General features: G+C 47.6%; 1 protein-coding gene across 5 annotated transcripts in view; it reads left to right on the top strand.

Annotated features, from left to right (window-relative positions):
- SEL1L3 (SEL1L family member 3) overlaps positions 1 to 19,971 on the top strand; it is a 104,590-nt gene that overhangs the window by 44,483 nt on the left and 40,136 nt on the right. For all 5 annotated transcript variants that reach the window (XR_007458073.1, XM_049631868.1, XM_049631869.1 and 2 more), the window contains exons 10-12: positions 9,240 to 9,451; positions 10,613 to 10,792; positions 19,445 to 19,564. Coding sequence is in view for 4 of the 5 variants with exons in the window: in XM_049631868.1 (XP_049487825.1) it covers positions 9,240 to 9,451; positions 10,613 to 10,792; positions 19,445 to 19,564 (512 nt within the window). In the remaining variant the exon portion in view is untranslated. The remainder of the gene's footprint in view (positions 1 to 9,239; positions 9,452 to 10,612; positions 10,793 to 19,444; positions 19,565 to 19,971) is intronic.

Below are 19,971 nucleotides of genomic sequence, written 5' to 3'. Positions count from 1 at the left end.
CTGGTAGGCCTCCGGGGGCCCCACCCTGGTGGCATAGGGAACCCCAAGGCCGGATTTGCCACCTTAGAGCCCACTGCTGACGCCAAACCAGCCAGTGGAGTCCTTCTGGTGCCACGTCTGCTTAGAAGAGCTCCAAGGAGCGTCTTCTGAGGGGCCGTGCGTGCCCCACGCATAGCCTCTGTCTCCCTCGGGCACATAGCCACCTGCGTTCCTTCCCTTCCTGCCATTTCCTCTCACCGGCAGGCAAGGAGGGAGGGCGGCAAGGGCAGGCCGATCTCCGGAATGAACCTCAAGCCCCCTTTCCGCCTTCAGCCCCTGGTTTTCTAGGTTACACCGTCCTGTCCATAAGGACTGGGAGCCTTCTGCAGAGGGAGGGCACACGCTCCCCATTAAAAGGCCTGGCACAGTGCCCTCGCTCGAGGCCATCACAGTGTCCTCCTGCTGGCCCCCGAGAGAGACTGCATTTGTGCGTGGCGCCCGGGTTCTAACAGGGTTGAGCGGAAGGCAGAAAATTTGATTTTGTAAATTGAGGTTAAACAAACAAGTTTACGTTCTTAACATACCTTTGCTCTGCTGTCCTATAAAAGGCATGGTTGTTGACCAGCGTGGCTGGTCCTTTCCTGGTTCCTCCCATGCCCGTCCTTCCAGATTCGTCTTGGGGTTAAGTGTCCAGCTGACTTGGGAGTGCTTCGAACAACTCTAGTTAATAGGAACCATGTCTCCATTATGTTTTCTGCCCTGTTGCCCTGAGCTGTCCCGTCCCGTGGACTAGTCGACTTCATTAGAACCTCCTCATCATACTACATTTTTCATATCTGAGATAAAGTCCAAGAATGGCAGTCAAACATCAGATGTTTTTGGTGTTTGGAATTCTGGCTTTGGGAACTAAATGGGTGGTAAGAGAGAGAAGGAATTCAACTGTGTGAGAAACTTCTAGGTTGCCCATGGCACCACCTTCGTTTACTCGTTCGTTCAATCCATAGATGTTGGCTGAGTGCCCCCTGTGAGCCAGGACAGAACAAAAACGGGGCTGTGTTTTGAACGAGAGTCATTTAGGTAAATTTAAAGGAAGACGTCGGCTCCCATTGTTCCTACAAAGGGAATTAATTTGTGGAGTTCTGTTTCTCCTGGCATGTTGAAAAAAAAAAATAATAATAAGACAACGGAAGACAGTGGCCCGTGATTTCTGGTTCTTTCGACAGGCTCATTTTTTTTTTTTTAAACGTTTATTTATTTTTGAGACAGAGAGAGACAGAGCATGAACGGGGGAGGGGCAGAGAGAGAGGGAGACACAGAACCGGAAACAGGCTCCAGGCTCCGAGCCATCAGCCCAGAACCCGACGCGGGGCTCGAACCCACGAACCGTGAGATCGTGGCCTGAGCCGAAGTGGGACGCTTAATCGACTGAGCCACCCAGGTGTCCCAAAACATTTTTTATGGTAATATACATGTAAAATAAAATTCTCCATCGTAGCCATCTTTACGTACGCTCTTCAGTTGTGTTGAGTACAGCCACAGTGTGGCACAGGTCTCTAGAAGTTTCTCAGCTTGTAAAACTGAAACCGCACCCATTCAACCACTCTCCATTTTCCCTCCCCGCCGCTCCTGATAACCACTATTCTGTTTCTACGAACTTGCCTATCCTAGATACCTCAGCTAAGTGGAATCATACGGTATTGGTCTTTTTGTAACTGGCTTATTTGACTTAGCACACCGTCCTCAAGATCTATCCATGTGGTGGCTTGTGTCAGAGTCTCCTTCCTGTTTGAGACTGAATAACACCCCATCGTAGGTACAGACCGTATTTTGTTTGTCCATTCATCTGTCGGTGGACCCTTGGGACTGCTTCCACCTGCTGGCCGTTGTGAATGACACTGCTGTGACCGTGGGCGTGCCAACGCCTCTTCCGGACTCAGCTTTCAGTTCTTTTGGATGTCGGTTCAGAGGCGGGGTTACTGGATCATATGGTGATTCTACGTTTCATCTTTTGAAGAACCTTCATACTGTTTTTCAGTGCAGCTACACCATTTGACGTTCCCGCCAACGGTGCGCAAGGGTTCCGATTTCTCCATATCCCTGCCAACCCATGTTTATTTTCCATTTTTTTTGATACGTGGCCATCCTCATGAGTGTGCGATGCTATTTATGTTTGTAATTTATCTACTGGGGAACATTTGGTTGAAGACCAGTTGAGAACAATGCTCTCGTAAAGTGACATGATGCTATGAAAGAGCTTCCTGGACAGAGAGGCACCATAAGGGTATGAGGGATAGGGTCGCCTGAAGAGAGCGCGTCTCACTCGGCCTCGGGTTACAGTTATTCGATCCTGTTTGTGTCTCTGTCACTCATGCAACTGCAAGCTTGTTGAGGGTAGCTCAAAAAGTAGAAGTACCCCGCTTAGGGGCGCCTGGGGGCCTCAGCCAGTTAAGCGTCTGACTTAGGCTCAGGTCATGATCTTACAGTTCGTGGGTTCGAGCCCCGCATCGGGCTCCGTGCTGACACCTCAGAGCCCGGGGCCTGCTTTGGATTCTGTGTCTCCCTCTCTCTTCCCCTCCCCTGCTTGCTCTCTGTCTCTGTCTCTCTGTCTCTCTTTCTCTCTCTGTCTGTCTCTCAAAAACAAATAAATAAACGTTTAAAAAAAAAAAAGAACCCCACTAACACCTCCAGTTCTCCACAGAGCCTGCAGTGGTACTGGCCACATATTATCGATTTCTTCTTCTGTATGACCCTACACAGCACCTTTCTGTACCTTTCCCCTCCAGGAGCATACTTCATCTACCCATGCTCCTCAGCTGGCCTGTAAAGCGTCTTCAAGTCCCAACTCAAACAGCCCCCTCGCATCTGTGCCCCCAGGCAGGTGGCTTTTTTTCCCATGCTCCCTTTGCCACTTTGTGGGCAAGGCCTCTTCAGCGGACCTGCCCTGTTGCACTATTATTGTTGTTGATTTGCCTGTTGGATTCAGTGGAACTTGTGAGCCTTCAAAGACAGGAGCGGGATCTAGGTTTTCTTTGAAGTCCCCCAGTTAAGTATTTGTTGGGTAACTGAATGCACTCCAGACGAATACATGATACCGTTGTAAGTACTAGAAATGCCTTTGCTGGGTCAGTGAATCACTGAAAGAACGAGGAATTTGACTACCAGGAGACACAGGTTCAAGGTCCACATGAGCCAAGCTGTGACACCAATCCAGACTGATAGATAGAGCTCTGTGGGCTTCTTTGCCTTCTTCTCTACATTTTTCTCATTCCCTTCGTACTTCTTTAGCCTGTTCCCTCTCAGGAGCTGCTGCCCTGGCCCTGAGATGCCTCTGCAAACATAGCTCTGTTCCCCTGGTCTGCCAGCAGACTGTTTTCCAACTCCTCCCGTCAACAGCAGCAGACCAGGACCCTTCTTATGCATACTCCTTGTAAAAGAATTCCCAAAATGCAGCCCTCACGGTTCTTCCTTTCATATATCCGTTATCTGGTGGCTGACGCATACAGGTGCCCAGATGTAAAACAGCCCCGACGTTCGTGCAGACCCCGTTGGCACCCGTGGACCGCAGCCCTCCAGCACTGTGCTGGGCCCTGGGGCAACCGTAATGAAAAGACACGCAGAACTCTCTGCCAAGTGCCAGGGGTCTGGGAGGAGGGAGGCTTCTTACTTGTTGACAGCTGAGGTGCTAACCTGGTATGCAATGCAGCTGTCCCCGCTGGTGGTGGTTCCCGCTCTGCAGTATCACAGGACGTGTTCCTCGTCTCCCAGAGTAGGCATGCCTTTGAATTAAAGATGGCAGCCCTCCTTAGGCGCCCAGCTGCAGTGCATATAGATGTGGCGAACACCCTTCCTGCCTCCCGGCGTTCCAGACCCACTGCTCTGCATCTTGATTTCCTTGCTTGGCACGGGAATGCTACTGTGCTGCTCTGCCCCAAAGTCCACCACGGTCCAGGCTCTGGGTGGCATCCAACACGAGACCCCCTGTTCACGGCTTCAGGGGGACTCTTCTGATTGGTCACTCTCTATGTCGTTTCCTGGGGAACCTCCAATTCTCCGGGAAAATGGCTCCTGTCAGAGCATAGAAATTGCCCTATTAGCATTTGGGCTTTTTCTAATGCTAGGATGGTAGTATTCTAGTATGCATGCTTTTTCATTATTTAAGAGGTGTGCTGGCTATTTCTTCTACTCTCCTGTTGCAACTTCCTTGTCAAAATGGAACCCTTAGAATTGAAATACCCTTTGAATGGGGGGGCTAGGCATCCATTAGCAGTGGTGGAGATGGGGAGGGGTGAGGGGGAGCTGGTAAGAGACCTGGGGAATGGCAGTGGAAGGGGGTGGGACTCGAGGCCGGAGAGCTGGTTTGGGTAGGAAAGCACGAGGAGAGCTGCTCAGGTGCATGTGGGCAACAAAGGCAGGGAAGGACAGGTGCATGGGACAGGTGAGCGGGCCGGCACTCCCCTGTGGGCATCTGCCCTGGGGCTGGAACCCCTTACTCCCTTCCCTCCCTTCATTCTGGACGGGGCAATTCTGAGCCCAGGGGAGTAGGCAACTCTGGCTACAGAAGCCCAAGGTCTGCCGGCAGATGGGTCTCAGGAGGAGGCCGGGTCTGAGGTGGGCTCGCCTCCGTCTTGTTCCTCTCCTTTGTTGGGACCAGCCTGACTTGCCCCAGGCTTCAGGTGCAGGGGGAAGGAGCCTCCACGCAGTCTGCCAAGGGGTTGCTGGCCCCACATGCATCACCCTCGGTTGCCTTTAACTGTTCTTATTTTTGCCGACAATTGCAATGTTTATTTGGAAACACGAAAATGCAGAGCATAGAAATGGTAGAGATACAGTAATGTTCCTTAATAACGCCGAGATACCGTGTCCTTTAAGAGCTATTTTCAGTGTTGTGCATTGCAAAACCATCATCTTTATTTTTTTTATTTAAGAAAGCGTACATTATAGATTTTTTTTTTTTTTTTTTTTTTTACAAAAATGCACAGAAGCACCAAGAAGAATACAGACAGGGGGATACTTTTGCTGCCCAGAACATCCCTGGTGATAGTCCTGAGGGGCAGTGGGTAGAGAAAGGGAGAGAAATCACACGCACAAACCCAGAAAACTTGCATATAGAAAAGTACGAGCCGAGCCGTTTACTTCTGACAAATAAGCCACCTCCTTCCGTCTCTGGGGCTCAGGGGCTCAGAACGCAAAAGAGGAATATGCTGTGGGGGTTTTTTAAGTATTAAGCCTGGTGAGATCTTCCTTTTCTGGTTAAATGACATTTTCTCCTTTCACTTTCTTTCCCTTTCCAGCTTATACTTTGGGTGCATTCCACCTTTTGGAAGCTTGAAACTAAAAATGACTTTCTTATTGATGCCCCCGTCCCTCTCACAAGGAATGGGTCTGCATCCCTCCTGAATTCTCAGGCAGATGCCCACTCTGGCTCTCCAGCCAGGGCCCACCTTCTCATTTTCTGCTTTTTGCCTCTGTTAATGATGAGCCTGCAAATGGCCACCTTCTGGTATTGCTGTAGAAAAGAGAGCAAAACAAACAGTGCCGTGCTCCTTGGAAAATAGGGAGGGTTAATTAGTGGGGACGCTGACCTTTTATTTTTTCCTTAGCTTTGGGGGCAGGAAGGAAGAAAATGGGAAAATGGCTCCTTCTATTTTGTTTGTTTGTTTTTTTCATTACCCCATTAATCTCCATAAACAAGGCATGTGTTTTAGTTACAGATCGACTAGAAAAAAATGCATATGCTAAACCAGATGGGTGAAATTAACAGTTTCATTAAACTAATTTTAAAATTGCCAGTTTTACAATATCACCAGCGGTATAATGGCTTTGATTTTTCTGCCGCAGTTGGAATTTGAACTTTAAAGAACGTGCAAAAAAGAGCAGTTTTACTTTCGAATTATTTGTTTTTATTATATTCACCAGTGCAGAAAATTGTTGAGATTCTTTTGCAGAGAAAATACTGATCGGTAATATTTTGGGGGCAGTTAGGAATTTTATCATGTAAAAGAAATAATGAAACCTTTGCAATCCGCCTCTGTTGCCTTCTGCAGGGTGTGTGTGTGTGTGTGTGTGTGTGCCCGCGAAGGCTTTGAGCTTTGTGAAGGATTCCCCTTTTGCTCCTTATCCTCCAGCAATCCCGGCTACCTGGGAAGTGCTGCTAATGATTTCTGGGGTTCCATGCCAGAGGTCAGCAGGGCAAGTGTTTCATTTGGAGCATCATTTGGTTTGGAGTTTCCTGTCTCTTCTGAGCCCACAAAGCCCGTGTCTGTGGGTACTCAGGCAAAACCCATCATCTTGGTTAGGTGTTTGTCAGAGCAGGTAAGGCGGGGGTGAATCGTTAACAAAATGTTAATGTTGCTTTGCTCAGAACGCGCACAGAGGGGCATCGGAGATGAGTCCATATTTAAAAGTAAATCTATGAATAAGTAGGAGGAGGATTTATTTTGCAACTCCATCCGAGTGCTGCGGTGCATGCTAAATCCAGTGGAGAGGGTTCTTATCCTGTCTAATGGTTGGACTTCTCTCAACTATTCAAAGGGAAAATCCAAAATGAGATCCCCAGACTCCTGATGGAAAAGGGTGTTATTATTCAGATATACCCCAACAGATGAGCAGAGGAAAGTTCAAGGATGTTCATTGCCACGTTGTTGGTTATAGCAAAATGACTGGAAGCAACCCAAGAGTCTAAAAATAGAGAACCGGTTGGGGAAACAGCACTGCTGTGGAATGCAATACTATTGAAGCTTTAGGAAGAATGGGCCTCTGACAGCCGCGGACAAATATGGTGTGTGGTTAATTTAAACATGAGAGTTGAGGGTCAGAATTATAGGAGCTTTTTGGAAAGAAAATGCATATGTATCAATACAGATAGATGTGTATGTGAATTATCGTCTGTGGAAAGGGAAAAGTCTGGAAGCATACACACCAAGCTTTTAACAATGTTTATCTTCACTATTAAAGAAGGATTGGGAGAGAGGGCACTCCTGGTTTTATTTTATACAAATCTGCTTTGATTTTCTTCTTCTTTGTTTTTTTTTTTTTTTTTTTTTTTTTTGAAACAAGCAGCTATTTCTTTAGGGATTAAAAAAATACAGAAAGAGAAACATCTTCCATTTGTTCAGTGAGGTGATTTTTTTCAGCACCTATTGCTTCAGATTGGGAGAGTAAAAGCAGAACCAGCTGATGCCTGTTGGGATCTGGAAGGCTGGGGTAAGGAGTTCGAGGAGCGGGGAGAGGAGACTGCCTTAGATCTAGGCAGTCGTGGGCTCCTTCCTCACAGCCCGGCAAGTGGAGGCACGTGTCTCCCACTCAGGGACCAGCCAGTTCGCTCGTGTGCCCAGAAGGACTGGCACCAGCTCATAACCCGTGCCTGGGCTTTTACAGTTTCATCCTTGGATCCCACCGGCCTCTGTTTTTAGCATGGACTCTGCTAGGGGACTGCCTTTAAATAAATCCAATCTCAGACCTCCCATTGCAGTTGTCCCACATTGGAAACTCACCTGTGTTCATTCCTTAATGGAGTGCTGATAGAATGAATCTCTTGTGCCTCCTAAAAGCTGTTGGTAACATTTGAATTTTGGATAGAATGAAGATAAGGAAAGAAACACGTTAGACATAACAATTTTTAGGCAGGTAGAATTTTAGTCTTAAATAAGATGACCGTGGAGGCGTGTGGATGGCTCGTTCGGCGTTCTGCTCTTGGTTTTGGCTCAGGGCGCGTGCGTGGATGGCTCGTTCGGCGTTCTGCTCTTGGTTTTGGCTCAGGTCATGATCTCACAGTTTCGTGAGTTTGAGCCCTGTGTCTGGCTCTGGGCTGCCAGTGCAGAACCTGCTTGAGATTCCCTCTCTCCTCCTCACCCTCTGTCCCTCCCCCACTCATGCTGTCTCTGTTTCCCTCAAAATAAATAAATAAACTTTAAAAAAATGTGAACATCTTTGGCCATATTTAAAAAAAAAATAATAGGATGACCATAGCTCTTTGAATGAAAATGTATCTATGCAATCCTTTATGGTTTTTTGTAACATATCATCTAATAGATGCACAGGATAGAAACTAAACATTTGTTGCCTGAATTAATGAACGAGAGAGATGAGTAATGTAGACAGACTTTGGAAGACGGTAACACTTAACATTATAAGGACATAGACCTTGCTAGTTTGGGCTTAAATGTTGATCAGATTTATGGGAGGATTAGGTGAAAGGAAGTATCATACAGCTTAAAGCAGTTGCACAGAGAAGGGTCTTCCGATAGTGGTGAGGTGCTTATTAAGACATCTGCTTGCAGGGTGCCTTGGTGACTCAGTCAGTTAAACTTCTGACTCTGGCTCAGGTCATGATCTTACAGTTCATGGGTTCAAGCCCCACATCGGGCTCTGTGCTGACAGCTCAGGGTCTGTAGCCTGCTTTGGATTCTGTGTCTCCCTCTCTCTCTGCCCCTCCTCCACTCACACTATGTCTCTCTCTGTCTCTCAAAAATAAATAAACATAAAAAAAAAAAAAGACATCTGGTTGCCTATCAATCAGCAGGTAGGTGCAGCAGAGTAAGTCGAAATGACTTTCTTGACCTGCAAAGCTGAATTCAAAACTGGGCTCAGCCTCTTGTCAGGTTTTGTAATTTTGGACAGGCTAGTTGACTTCTCCAGGCCTCAGACAATTCATTGGGAAAATAAGGACATTAATAATAGTCAAATTTTTCAAATTACATGCCATAATTTGCATAAAACACCTAATCCAGTATTTGGCATTTTGTAAGCCCTCTATAAAAGTTGACTCATTGTTTTTATCGTCTTTAGAAACCCTCCAGTAAAACTGGAGGAAAAAGATAAGAAAGCATCTCAAAATAAGGTTCTTTTGCTCCACTTTTTAGAGCAGCACCTAGGAACTATTTCTGAGATAAAACACATTCTTCTGAGAGTCTTAGAGGGAAAAAAGTCTCTTTGGAACTTTCGGTGGTCCTGATCTGGTGGTGAGTTACACTCAGTAAATTACTCTCTGGAGGTGCTTTCTCAGCTATATAAGGCACATCCTTTTTCCCAGGATACTAGGCTGTCATTTAGTGCCAAAGAAAAAGCTATTTGCAGAATGACACCGTGGCATCCCCAAAGGGTTTAATTTACCTCCCTGGAAGGTGGTATATTTCAAGGCACTGCAGAACCAACCATATTAATAACTCAGGTGGTTTAATTGGCTTTTCCCTCTTCTCTCTAAAGCCCCGTCGATCCCACGGTAATTAATTGTGTGTCCTGTGAATTGTGGTTATTTACAGTACCGAGGAACCAGAATGAATCTGTATTAGAAGTTGGCGGGAGGATATTTGAGAAGGCTGTGAAGAGACTCTCCAGTGTTGATGGTCTTCACCAAATTAGCTCTGTCGTCCCCTTTCTGATGGATTCCAGCTGTTGTGGATACCATAAAGCATCCTACTACCTCGCAGTCTTCTATGAAACTGGATTAAGTGTACCTCAGGATCAGCTGCAGGTAGAGTATTTATGGGTTCCAGAACCATCAGTCACCTGTGTTATATGTGCAGAGTAATGCTCTCATGCCCCAGGCGGAAACCGGACAGGTTCACGCACATCCTTTCTGGACACAAGCTGGGGGATATGATTGGCATACGCCAAGGAAGAGTTTGGGCAGGGCTTACCAGACTCCTACTCTTTCGAGAACAACAGGTGGCCCTTACCCAATTCTTATAACTACTCTGGCTGTAGGGCCATTGTCCCACATGACTGTTCGGCTAAGTGAAGTCATCTGGATCTCTAAGCAAAGTATTGTCGCCTCCAGCCTTCTACCATCAATATAAAAGCCATACCAGACTGTTTTGCTTGTGGTTTTTGAAACCCAGTTAATTATGCGACCTGCCAAACATTTGGGATCCCATTTTTATAAGCGCTGTGAGTGGTTCTTGACCATTTTTAGTTTCCTGATCTGCACATAGGGTTGTTTGTCCTGGATTTGAAGAGACTCAGTTTGTTTAAACCTGCCCAGGTGGTTCCATGTTCCTTTTAAGTGACTTCTCTGTGTATGTCTCTGGCTTATTGAAAGTCATGACTGATGGCATGCTTTCCTGAAGTCCCCAAGGCAATCCTCACGAAGGTGAAATAGTGAAGAAGATTCTAGCCCTGTGTCTGTCACAAAGTCACTGGTTGGTCATAGACACCTGACGTCAAGTCTCTGGGCCTCCCTTTCCTCAATTGTGAAATGAGGCTGTTGGACCAGCTGAGCTCCAAAGACCCTTCTCAACACTAACGTTCTGAGAGCGTAAGGTTAGGGACGTGGTCACTATTCATAGTATCTGCCATAAATGACGTAACTGAAACAGACCAGGGATCCTTAGACTAGGTGGCAGATACACAAAAAGATTCAGGGAACAGCCGCTCTTTTCACTGAGTAGAGGGCAGAAGTCAAGGAATTGTGAGCTAATATTAGACATTAAGAAGGACAGAGAGCTAGGTCTGAAAACCGTCAGAGAGCTGCTGTGGCTTCTTTTCTGAAAATTTTTTCTAAAAGGCACGTTAACATGTTTCCGGAATGACTAGGTTCATGCTTCGGGACGGGGCCAGATGACCTTCCAGTGTTAGGATTTTATTACCTTTTTTCTACAATCTTGTGAACACTTTGTAAATTTCTCCCTAACAGGGCATGTTGTATAGCTTGGTGGGAGGCCAGGGCAGCGAGAGGCTGTCTTCAATGAATCTTGGCTACAAGCACTACCAGGGTGTCGATAACTACCCCCTCGACTGGGAGCTGTCTTACGCATACTATAGCAACATTGCCACGAAGACACCCCTCGACCAGCACACGCTACAGGGAGATCAGGTAAGATAAAGAAGTGGGCGGAGATCATCATGGCCCTGTTTACATGGACTTCCTGAACCATTTCATACAGTGTCTGCACCTGTGGCTGGCTCATTTTCAGGCCTTCAGAGGATGATCGTAATCGAACGGAGAGGAAAGCCATCTTACGTGCTCCAATTCATATTTCCTGTGTTCTCAGGCTGAATGCGGGAACAATCCTCCATCTATGCATGAAAAGCTTTTCAGGAGTGGGAGGGCTGGCGCGGGAAGGGTAGATTTGGCCCTGGACAGAGTTTGATTTTGCAGAGAGCGTGTACCAGAAACAAAGACACCTTGTCTTTGTTCCAAGACCGTGTGAGGGGGTGGGGCCGGGAGGTGTTAGGGATCGGGTCACATTGAGTGGGGGCCACAAGCTAAGGGGTCCTCTCAACGCATAGTCAGCAAGCAGGGTCTGCGGTAGAAGGAAGCAGGCTCCGTCCCTAGCTACGTTCCCAATGCTGGGCACCTCGAGAAGTGGCTGTCCCCATGACATGAGCCTCGCTAGCCAGGTCTTCCAAGTGACTGATGTGTGATGTTTGAAGACTCTGCCCAATCCCAGATTAAGGACTGGATGAAGGGCACTATCTCTGGCCTCTCCTTTTGTAGGCTTCCAAATCTTATTGACTCATTGGACAGAGAAATCAGTGGCTCACATCCCCCCAAAAATACATAACATGTTACCTTGGATCAACTGATGGTTTGCTTTGAGGATGGTGAATAAAAAGCTATATACATAGAAGTGATGGTGTAAGATTTCAAGGAACGATGATGCAGGTCTGCATTCAGTGGGAGTAGACTATGATGTGGTTGGCTTCTTGGAAGGTATTTGTATATATCCTCTTTATCCAGGAAGGATTTAAGACGTGATGGTCGCAGCCCTTGAGGCAGTCAGGTTGAGAGGAAATGCAAGGCGTCCCTCCCAGGAGTCGGCAGGGTTCTTTTTCTGTAAAGAGCCAGATAGTAAATATTTTAGGCTTTGCTCATACAGCCTCTGTTGTAGCTGCTCACCTCTGCCAGAGACAGTATATAAGCAAACGGGGAACCTGGGTTTGTGCAGCCATAAATAGTACATAAACTGCATGGTCGGATTTGGCCCTGGTATAGGCCATAAACTCTCGATTTTCCCTGCTTCTGCTCCGTAAGCCCAGGGGATCTGCCTGGCTAAGTCAGGATTGGAGAATCTTAGCCTGAGCGGCTACCCGGGAACCAGAACCACTCACTGGTCCCCAGCTCTGCTCCTGGATGGCACTCAGAAACCCACAGTGCAGAAAACTTGTGCCTTGATGGTTGACGATGGATAGTATCTGGAAATGAAATCTACAGGGGCCACCGTACGGTTATGAAATAAATGAGTCAAAAATACATGCTGTCAGTGAACATTAAACATGAGTCAGACTATAAAATACCACATGGCTACCTATATAGACATTCTGATTCCTTCAGAAAATAACAATTTCCCCTGAATAAACTTGAACGATCTTGTCATTATTGTTTGTATTCTCTCAGCGAAAATATAAGCTATGTGCAAAATTTGACCTCAGTTTGACAGGAATTAATTTATGAATTGATCAAAAAAAAATTTTTTTTAAGGAATTATTCTGAAAAAGGCATTCATACAAAAAGCGAGCCACGACGTGATCTTGCGGTGGGTTCAGCTAAGCCTGAATGTGTTAAGAATGTCCTCTATGTATGTATTATACTTTTAAGAATTCTAATTCAGCATAAATTAGCAATGGGAAATAGTATGTTGCTAACAAGCTCCTTTTCTTTTGAAGATTTGGCACATGAAATGTTATGATTATGAAAGAAAGTGTTTAATTGGTCAGAACCAGAGAAGATGAATAGAAGAGATCCATCTTGCAGCTGAAAGTCGTATGATTAAGAATCACAGATACGAATTATACAGTTAGAAGAGTTGTATCATCGCTCATTTTCTTAAGAATGTGTAATTAATGGCTTCTTGAGAATTTAAGCAGGTGTCATACATTGATTTAAATGTCCTTTTGTTGAGAAATCTATTAATTCACCAGCAGCACGAAACAAATGAGGAGATATGGAAAGCCAGACCTCTAATTAACAAACCAAGGATCCGTCAGTAACTCCTTCCTTGATTCTTGCTTCATTTTCTCTTTTATGTAACGCGTGCTTCAAATCATTTCATCTTCTTTATTAGTACTCTCGCTTCGTGTCACTTCTTTATGAGTTAGCAGGTCTCTGGCTCAGGTGAAAGAGAAAGAAGATGCTGGCTTTTGTTTGTTTTGTGACTTAATCGTAGACGAGCTGCTTTCCTTCAGTCGCTCCTCGGAATGTGCTTTTCCACGTTGGTGGTTTGGTCCCCCGCCTCGTCTCAGCCCCTTCCAGAGGGGCAGGGGTCTCGTCCACACCCTTGGTTTCAACTGCCCTCCACATACTGGTGACACTCAGACCTTCCAGTCCAGCTGAGATTTTCTTACGCACCCCCATCTGGATTCATAACACAGTGCGGAGGAGGTAACACACCACCCGTTCCCCGTAACTCCTCTGCTGATGGCCCTGCTGTCCCTCCTTGCAGCCAAGGAGCCATCCCCCCATCCTCCCGTCAGTTACAGCCCCCGCCAGCTGCCCATTTCTCTCTCCGCCTGTCTCCATCCCTGGGGCCATAGGTGACATTTGCCCCTTCTCATCTCTGCCCCCAGCTGCTGGACAGCCTCCTGCTCTGGGCTGAATTGTGCTGCTCCCCATCCCCATCCCCACCCCCACCCCCACCCAAAGAACAGGAGAATAGGATTTAAACAGATAGCAGGATGACTATGTGGGGGGGCACAGTGAGAAAGTGGCCACCTGCATGCCAAGGAGCGGGGCCTTCGAAGAAACGAAACCTGCCAGCATCTTGATCTTGGACTTCTGGCCTCTAGAACTTTGAGGGAATAAATGTCTGTGGTTCAAGCCACCCAGTCTGTGGCATTTTGTTATGGCGGCCATAGCAAACCGATGTGCTTCCTAACTGGTCTTTCTGTCACCAGCCTTGTCTCTTCCCTTCTCTTCTCACTACTTCTTCCCAAGTAGGCTGTCGGCAGTCAAGGCTCTCAACCTGGCTGCACGTCACAATCACCTGGGGGTTTAAAGAACAACTCCGCGCAGGCTCCACCCCATAGTCTTGAGGTCGCAGCATGGGGGGGGGGGGGGGGCTGGGCACACGTGTATGTGTGTATGTGTATACAGTGGACCTTCGAACAACAAGAGGGTTAGGGGCACCGATCCCCCCACACAGTTAAAAGTCCACATATAACTTTGACTCCCCCAAGTTTACTACTAATAGCCTACTGTCGTCCAGAAGTCTTACTGGTAACATAAACAGTCAATGAACACATGTTTATTTTCTTATATGTATTATCTGCTGTATTCTTACGATAAAGTAGGCCAGAGGACAAAAAAATGTGATTAAGAAAATCATCAAGAAATATATTTATAGCACCGTATTTGTTGAAAAAAAAAAAAACAAACCTGCATTAGGTGGGCCTGGGCAGGTCAAACCCGCGTTGTTCAAGTGTGTTTGAAAAGCTCGGATGTTCATAATGTGCAGCCCGTGTTGAGAAGGACTGACCCACGACGCCTCAGCTCAGCGCATCGCTTGGCGTCGGAGGGTTTCTTTGATCTGGTTTCTGTTTCTCCGGCCTCAGCTCTCAGTGATCCCTGCTCAGCCTGTCCACCCTGGTGACACCATACCATAGGCCACGCCTTGCTGTTCCCACCTCCTGGTGCTGTTTGGTCTCCTCTGCCCGGTCTGTTTCTGCACACTCACTCCTCTTTTCCTGCCTGCTGACCCCTCCTACTTGAACACTGGGCTCAGACCTCACCTCCTCCTCCACATCTCTTGGCGGTGGGGCCAGGGCACCCGGGTGTATCCCTGCCATTGCCCTTATGAACCCTTACAAAGGGTGCCACGCACAGGGTCACAGAGCTGGCTTCCCCAGGAGACCATAGGCTCCCTGTTACAGGCTCCTTGTTCATGTCAGTGATCTGAGTGCCCAGCACTGGGCGTGACACACAGTTGGCACCCAGTGTTTACCAATGGGCTGACGGACGGGGTAAGAGTGAAGAGCATCCAGTGATAAACCTGAAGTTATGACATTGTCTTGTTCGCTCACTGGTGCCTAAAAAAAATATATTTATTTATTTTGAGAGAGAGAGAGAGACAGAGTTAGTACAGCGGGGGAGGGACAGAGAGAGAGGGAAAGAGAGAATCCCAAGCAGGCTAGTCAGTACAGAGCCCTGCAGGGGTGGGTGGGGGGGGGGGGTCAAACTCACAAACCGTGAGATCATGCCCTGAGCCAAAATCGAGAGTCGAGGCTTAACTGCCTGAGCTGCCCAGGCGCCCCAGACTCTGGTGCTTTTTGATGTGACCAGTGTTCATTGTTGACTGCAAGCACCCAAAGCACTTGGCTTTAAATCCCGCCCCTCTCCCAGTCAGCCTTTCTGGGTGGCATCCCGCGTTTGAGAATTGTGGGTACTTATCCTTGCAGCTCGTATTTCCCCATTCTTACTTTAATAAAATCCCTAAAATGTGAAATTTCAGCAAAGAAAACGCACACACACACCCACCATTGGGAGCCAAGCGTTACAGCTGATTTTAAACACGCTGAGAGGCGGGTTCCCAAGGGCGGTTCCCACAGGCCTCGCAGGAAGTTAGCAGAGGTAGGCGGTTTAAGTGTAGGCTTTGAAATTGCCCTGCTCCTGAGTTCCCAGGGGTGCTGGCTGAACCGTCATATCTCACAACTCCAGGGAACGCAGATGCTCTGGAAAATGTGAAGGCCCCAGTTGCAAAGTCGGAGGGGTTTTCCAAGTCCTGCCCTTTCTGCCTCCCTTCCTCTCTGTCTCTCTGTCTCTCCCCCCACTTCTCTCTCACTCTTTTCTCTTGTTCTCTTTGTCTCTTTTCTGTCTCTTCTCTTCTTGTCTCCACCACTTCTCTTGCCCTCCCTACCCCGTCTCCTCTGCCCCGCCCTGTGATCAATGGCAGATAGCCGATACGGTGTGAACACCGCCCTTGGAAGCTGCAGGCTGAGCAGAGAGAAAGGTGGTGACACCGGTGAAGTGTCAGCGTCTCTGGGACAGTGTGGTGCCTCCTCTGACAGTGGGCGTGGGGGCTGTAAGGTCTGTCCAGTCTCCAGACGTTGGACCTCCTCTGACCTGGTCAGCAGATTTTAACCCTGCAGTACAGGATATGAGCTCATTCGAGAGACCTTGACTTTGTAACGCAGCAACGAAAAGAACCCCTCAGAAGCCACAAAAGTCCCAGCGCCGGTCAATGTGGGGCCCTTGGGTCCCTGCCAGCATCTCTTCAGCTCTGCCCCCCAAACACCCCCACTGCTGCTTCTCCACACCGCACCTTCTTCCTCCTGGCTTAGTCATATTTCCATCCGACGCATCATTCTCCGGTCACACAATGTTGTGTGAATGCATGAACGACCGAACGTTCCTCCCTTTTAGGGGTTGTTCCTTCATCAGATGTCTTTGCAGGTGGTCGGCTTTCACAGAAGGCCCAGACCATATGGCTCCGGTGCTAGCTGCCGCTGTAGTGACCCCAGTACCACGGAGAAGCTACCAGCTGCCTGGGTGTGGCCCACAGTGGAGGCGTGGCTCCGGCCAGATTTACTTGGGTTAAGGTCCCAGGTCTGTTGTTCACTGGGTGTGAAATCTTAGGTGATAGTGCTCACCTCTGTCTCTGCACAGCTTTTCACCAGTAAAACGGGTGCCGTGATGTGTACCTCACACGGGTGTCACAGCTTGAACAAGCGAACCCACATGATGTGTGGCTAATGGAGCCCGGCTTCCGTCCCCACAACTCCCCCTTTAAAGTCTATGACTTTCATCTTCTGACGCATAAAATGCTCTTAGATAGACCCCACCGCATAAGGTTGTGAGCTGCACAAAACTGCGGAACCAATAGGAGGGCTAATGTTCTAAACGGCTCCCAGCCTTTTACGTGTCAGAGTGAAGTAAGGACCTAACAAACGATGGGTTCCATTACTGAGAGCTCACCATGCACCACACGCTCTGCTAAGCTCTTTTATAAACAGTCTCATGGAATCTTCACGCAACCCTATGAGATCGGTTCCCATTTTACAAATGGGGCAACTGAGCCTCAGAGAAGCTGAAGAACTGCCCAGAGTCACACAGCGGTTGAGTAGTGGAGCCTCGATTGGAACCTAGGCCTTTCTAACTCTTCATACAGTGAAAAATAGTGGCTGTTAGGTTGAGTGCTTTTGATCTAGCAAATACCATGCTAAGCTCCACTTTATGGTGCAGAGACTGAATCGCAGATAAATAAAGTTAGTTGGCCAAGGTCCATGGGTAGTTCGTGGTGGGTTAGAATTCCCCTTGGTCTGATATGAAAGATTGTGCTCTTAATGGCCCTGTCCTGCTGCAAAACTTGATGGCACGACCCAGGGGAGCTAGACCAGGGTACCACGACACAAAAGACAAAAGTGTCACTTCTTCAGAATTATGCACAGCTACCCAGTTCCCTCAGAAATGTGGCCTTTGCCAAAAGGCCACGAGCTCACTATCAGGGAGGACAAGGAAGCAGTCCACCATTTGCTTCCTCTCAAATGCGCGAGCCCTTCACGGGGTGGTGAGGTCTATGGGCCCCACAGCCGGCCAGCCTGGATTTGATTCCTAAGTTTGAAGAACGAAATATATGCTCTTGGATAAGCTACTTAACTTCCGAGCCTCAGTTTCTACATCACTGAAATGGAGATATTGACAGAGACACTCTTACAAGGTTGCAAAGACTCAGTGAGGCAATCTTGGGCAAAGCAGTTAGAACAGTGACGTATTATCAGTGCTACATCAACTATCATTGATATGTCAGTGATCTATCGTCACTGCCAGAGAGCGGCAGAAACATCTAAGGGTGCAAATCCCGCAGGGTAGGACCCGTGTCTTCATATGTCATGCCTTTCATTCAAGCCCCATGACAAAGTTAAAGAGAAGGAAACAAAATAAGAAAAATAACCAAAACTCAGAAGACCCCGAACTGTCCAGTTGAAAACAAAATTCTAACTGAGGATTCCGTAATCTGAACAGCTCCAGCGTCAGCCCAATCCCAAGTTCACCCCAGACCGTAGAGTGTCCCCTGGAGTTCGAGCCGAAGCACCCACTCGTTAGTCCTACGCTTGTCGGCGTCAACAGGATAGAGTGAATTCTAGGGCCTTCTCGCTAGAGGGTGACACTGTGGGGAGCCCGAGAGAGCCCTTTCTTTGGAGTCAGGCCGGGCTGGCTTGACAGCTCTACAAGGCAATCATGAGTTCCTGGTTTCACCTTTCAGGCCTCCGCTTCTTTGCCTATAAATCGAGGACAGTGACATTTGGATGGCAGTCCTGTCGTGAGGATGAGGTGACAAAAAGATTTGTGAAACCCCTGGCACAAAGATGGTTTCAATAGAAGGTAGTGGGTGGCCTTATTCTAATTGTTGCTCTTTGCCTGGTGGCCTCCACGGGTTAGACACTGAGCAGGACGGGATGCCTGCTGGGTTCCCGACACGGTCCCCACTTCTCAGCCCCCCCGTGCCCCGGGGAGGGACCCATGGTGCCATGCGGCCATAGCAGAGGAGACAGCTGCCAGACCGTCTCAGGAATGGGCTGCAGGCTAGAGTTTGTGAATCTAAGAATTCTTCCTCGCTAACAAACAAAGAGGGTCAGAAGGGAAATCAGGCCTGGCTCCTTGTTCTCTGAGGCTTCTTTCCCAAACTCATGCAGATCCATTTTTTTATTTTATTTTATTTTATTTTATTTATTTGTTTGTTTGTTTATTTATTTATTTATTTATTTATTTATTTTACCATCTGCCTGTGGCATGTGCCGGGCATGGGAAGCCCTTCCCAGCACCCCTCACTGCATTGTTAAATAGAGTTCATTATGTATAAGGGGAGACCGTGAAACAACAGTGCTGGTCTCTTGATAAACAGCCAAAATTTACACTTCGAAATGAGTCTGATTTTCTGCAGAGGAGTCGGATACCTCCGAGGCGGAGCGCAAATTCCAAACATTTTGGGAACTTTCCCTTTGGATTCCCCCTCAGAGCCTCTAGCACCTTCTTCCTTGCATCCTCAGAATTAACAATGCCCTCTTTTCGGCAGGGTAGATTTAATTTTTGGAAATAGCCAAAAGATATTTGAAGCTGAGCCTTCTAAATAAAAAGGGTTAGTCATGCAGGATAATAACACTTTGGGATTTAAAAAAAAAAACAAAACAAGGTTATACTTAGAAAATATTGATTCACCTTTTTTGAGGCCGTGTGGAATCTGCCTCTGAAATCAGTGTTGTGCACGTGGTCTTCTGAACAAGCTTGAGCAACGGAAGAGGGAGTGGAATAAATTTTGTCCTCCCAAGGCAAACGCTTTGGTAGGAACAAATATGCCCATTTAGGTATAGGAGATGTGATACGTTCATTTAAGACGCATTTGATCTTATGACATTGTGAACATACCCCGTGTTTCAGTTGTTCAGATAGTTTTTACTTGAGCAATTGCCAGTTTAAGAATAATGCCATGGCTTTTGTGTGCCTAAATCATTTGGGCATTTCCCTTGTCCCCCTCCTTCTGTTTTCCTTCCTTCATCCCTCCCTCTTTCTCTCCTCTCTGTCCTTCCTTTTTAGGCATATGTCGAAACAATTAGACTGAAGGATGAGGAAACGCTCAAGGTACAAACCAAAGAGGATGGAGATGTCTTCATGTGGTTGAAGCACGAGGCCACCCGAGGAAATGCGGCAGCTCAGGTAAAAATGTGGGCCACTGTTTTGGAAATTCTATCAGTTCTGATAGACCAGGTTATGCCATGGTAACAGATTATCCCAAACCTCAGTGGCTTGAAACAACACGAGTTAGTTTCTCGCTTCCACTACCCGTCCCGTGGGGGTCGGCACGTGCCGTGCTCTCATGAGCCCCTACAAACCAAGCCACCAGGGGCTTCATTGCAATACAGTCACCCACAGCCACTGCGGCGGGGCTCTGCACAGAGGTGGCGGGGGCCGCCTCTCACGTTTCACTGGCCAACGCAAGCCACCTGGTCTCCCTTGACTTCACGTGGGCCGGAAGTGTAGTCCTACCCTGCACCCAGAAGGAGAAAGAGCTTTAACATTTGTGATCTGTCCTAAAGACTACCATCAGACATTTTAGTGCATTG

The sequence above is a fragment of the Panthera uncia genome, chromosome B1, assembly GCF_023721935.1.
Source record: "Panthera uncia isolate 11264 chromosome B1, Puncia_PCG_1.0, whole genome shotgun sequence".
Taxonomy (NCBI): domain Eukaryota; kingdom Metazoa; phylum Chordata; class Mammalia; order Carnivora; family Felidae; genus Panthera; species Panthera uncia.
Note: the sequence above shows the minus strand (reverse complement) of the source record. Positions and strands in the feature narration are given on the sequence as shown.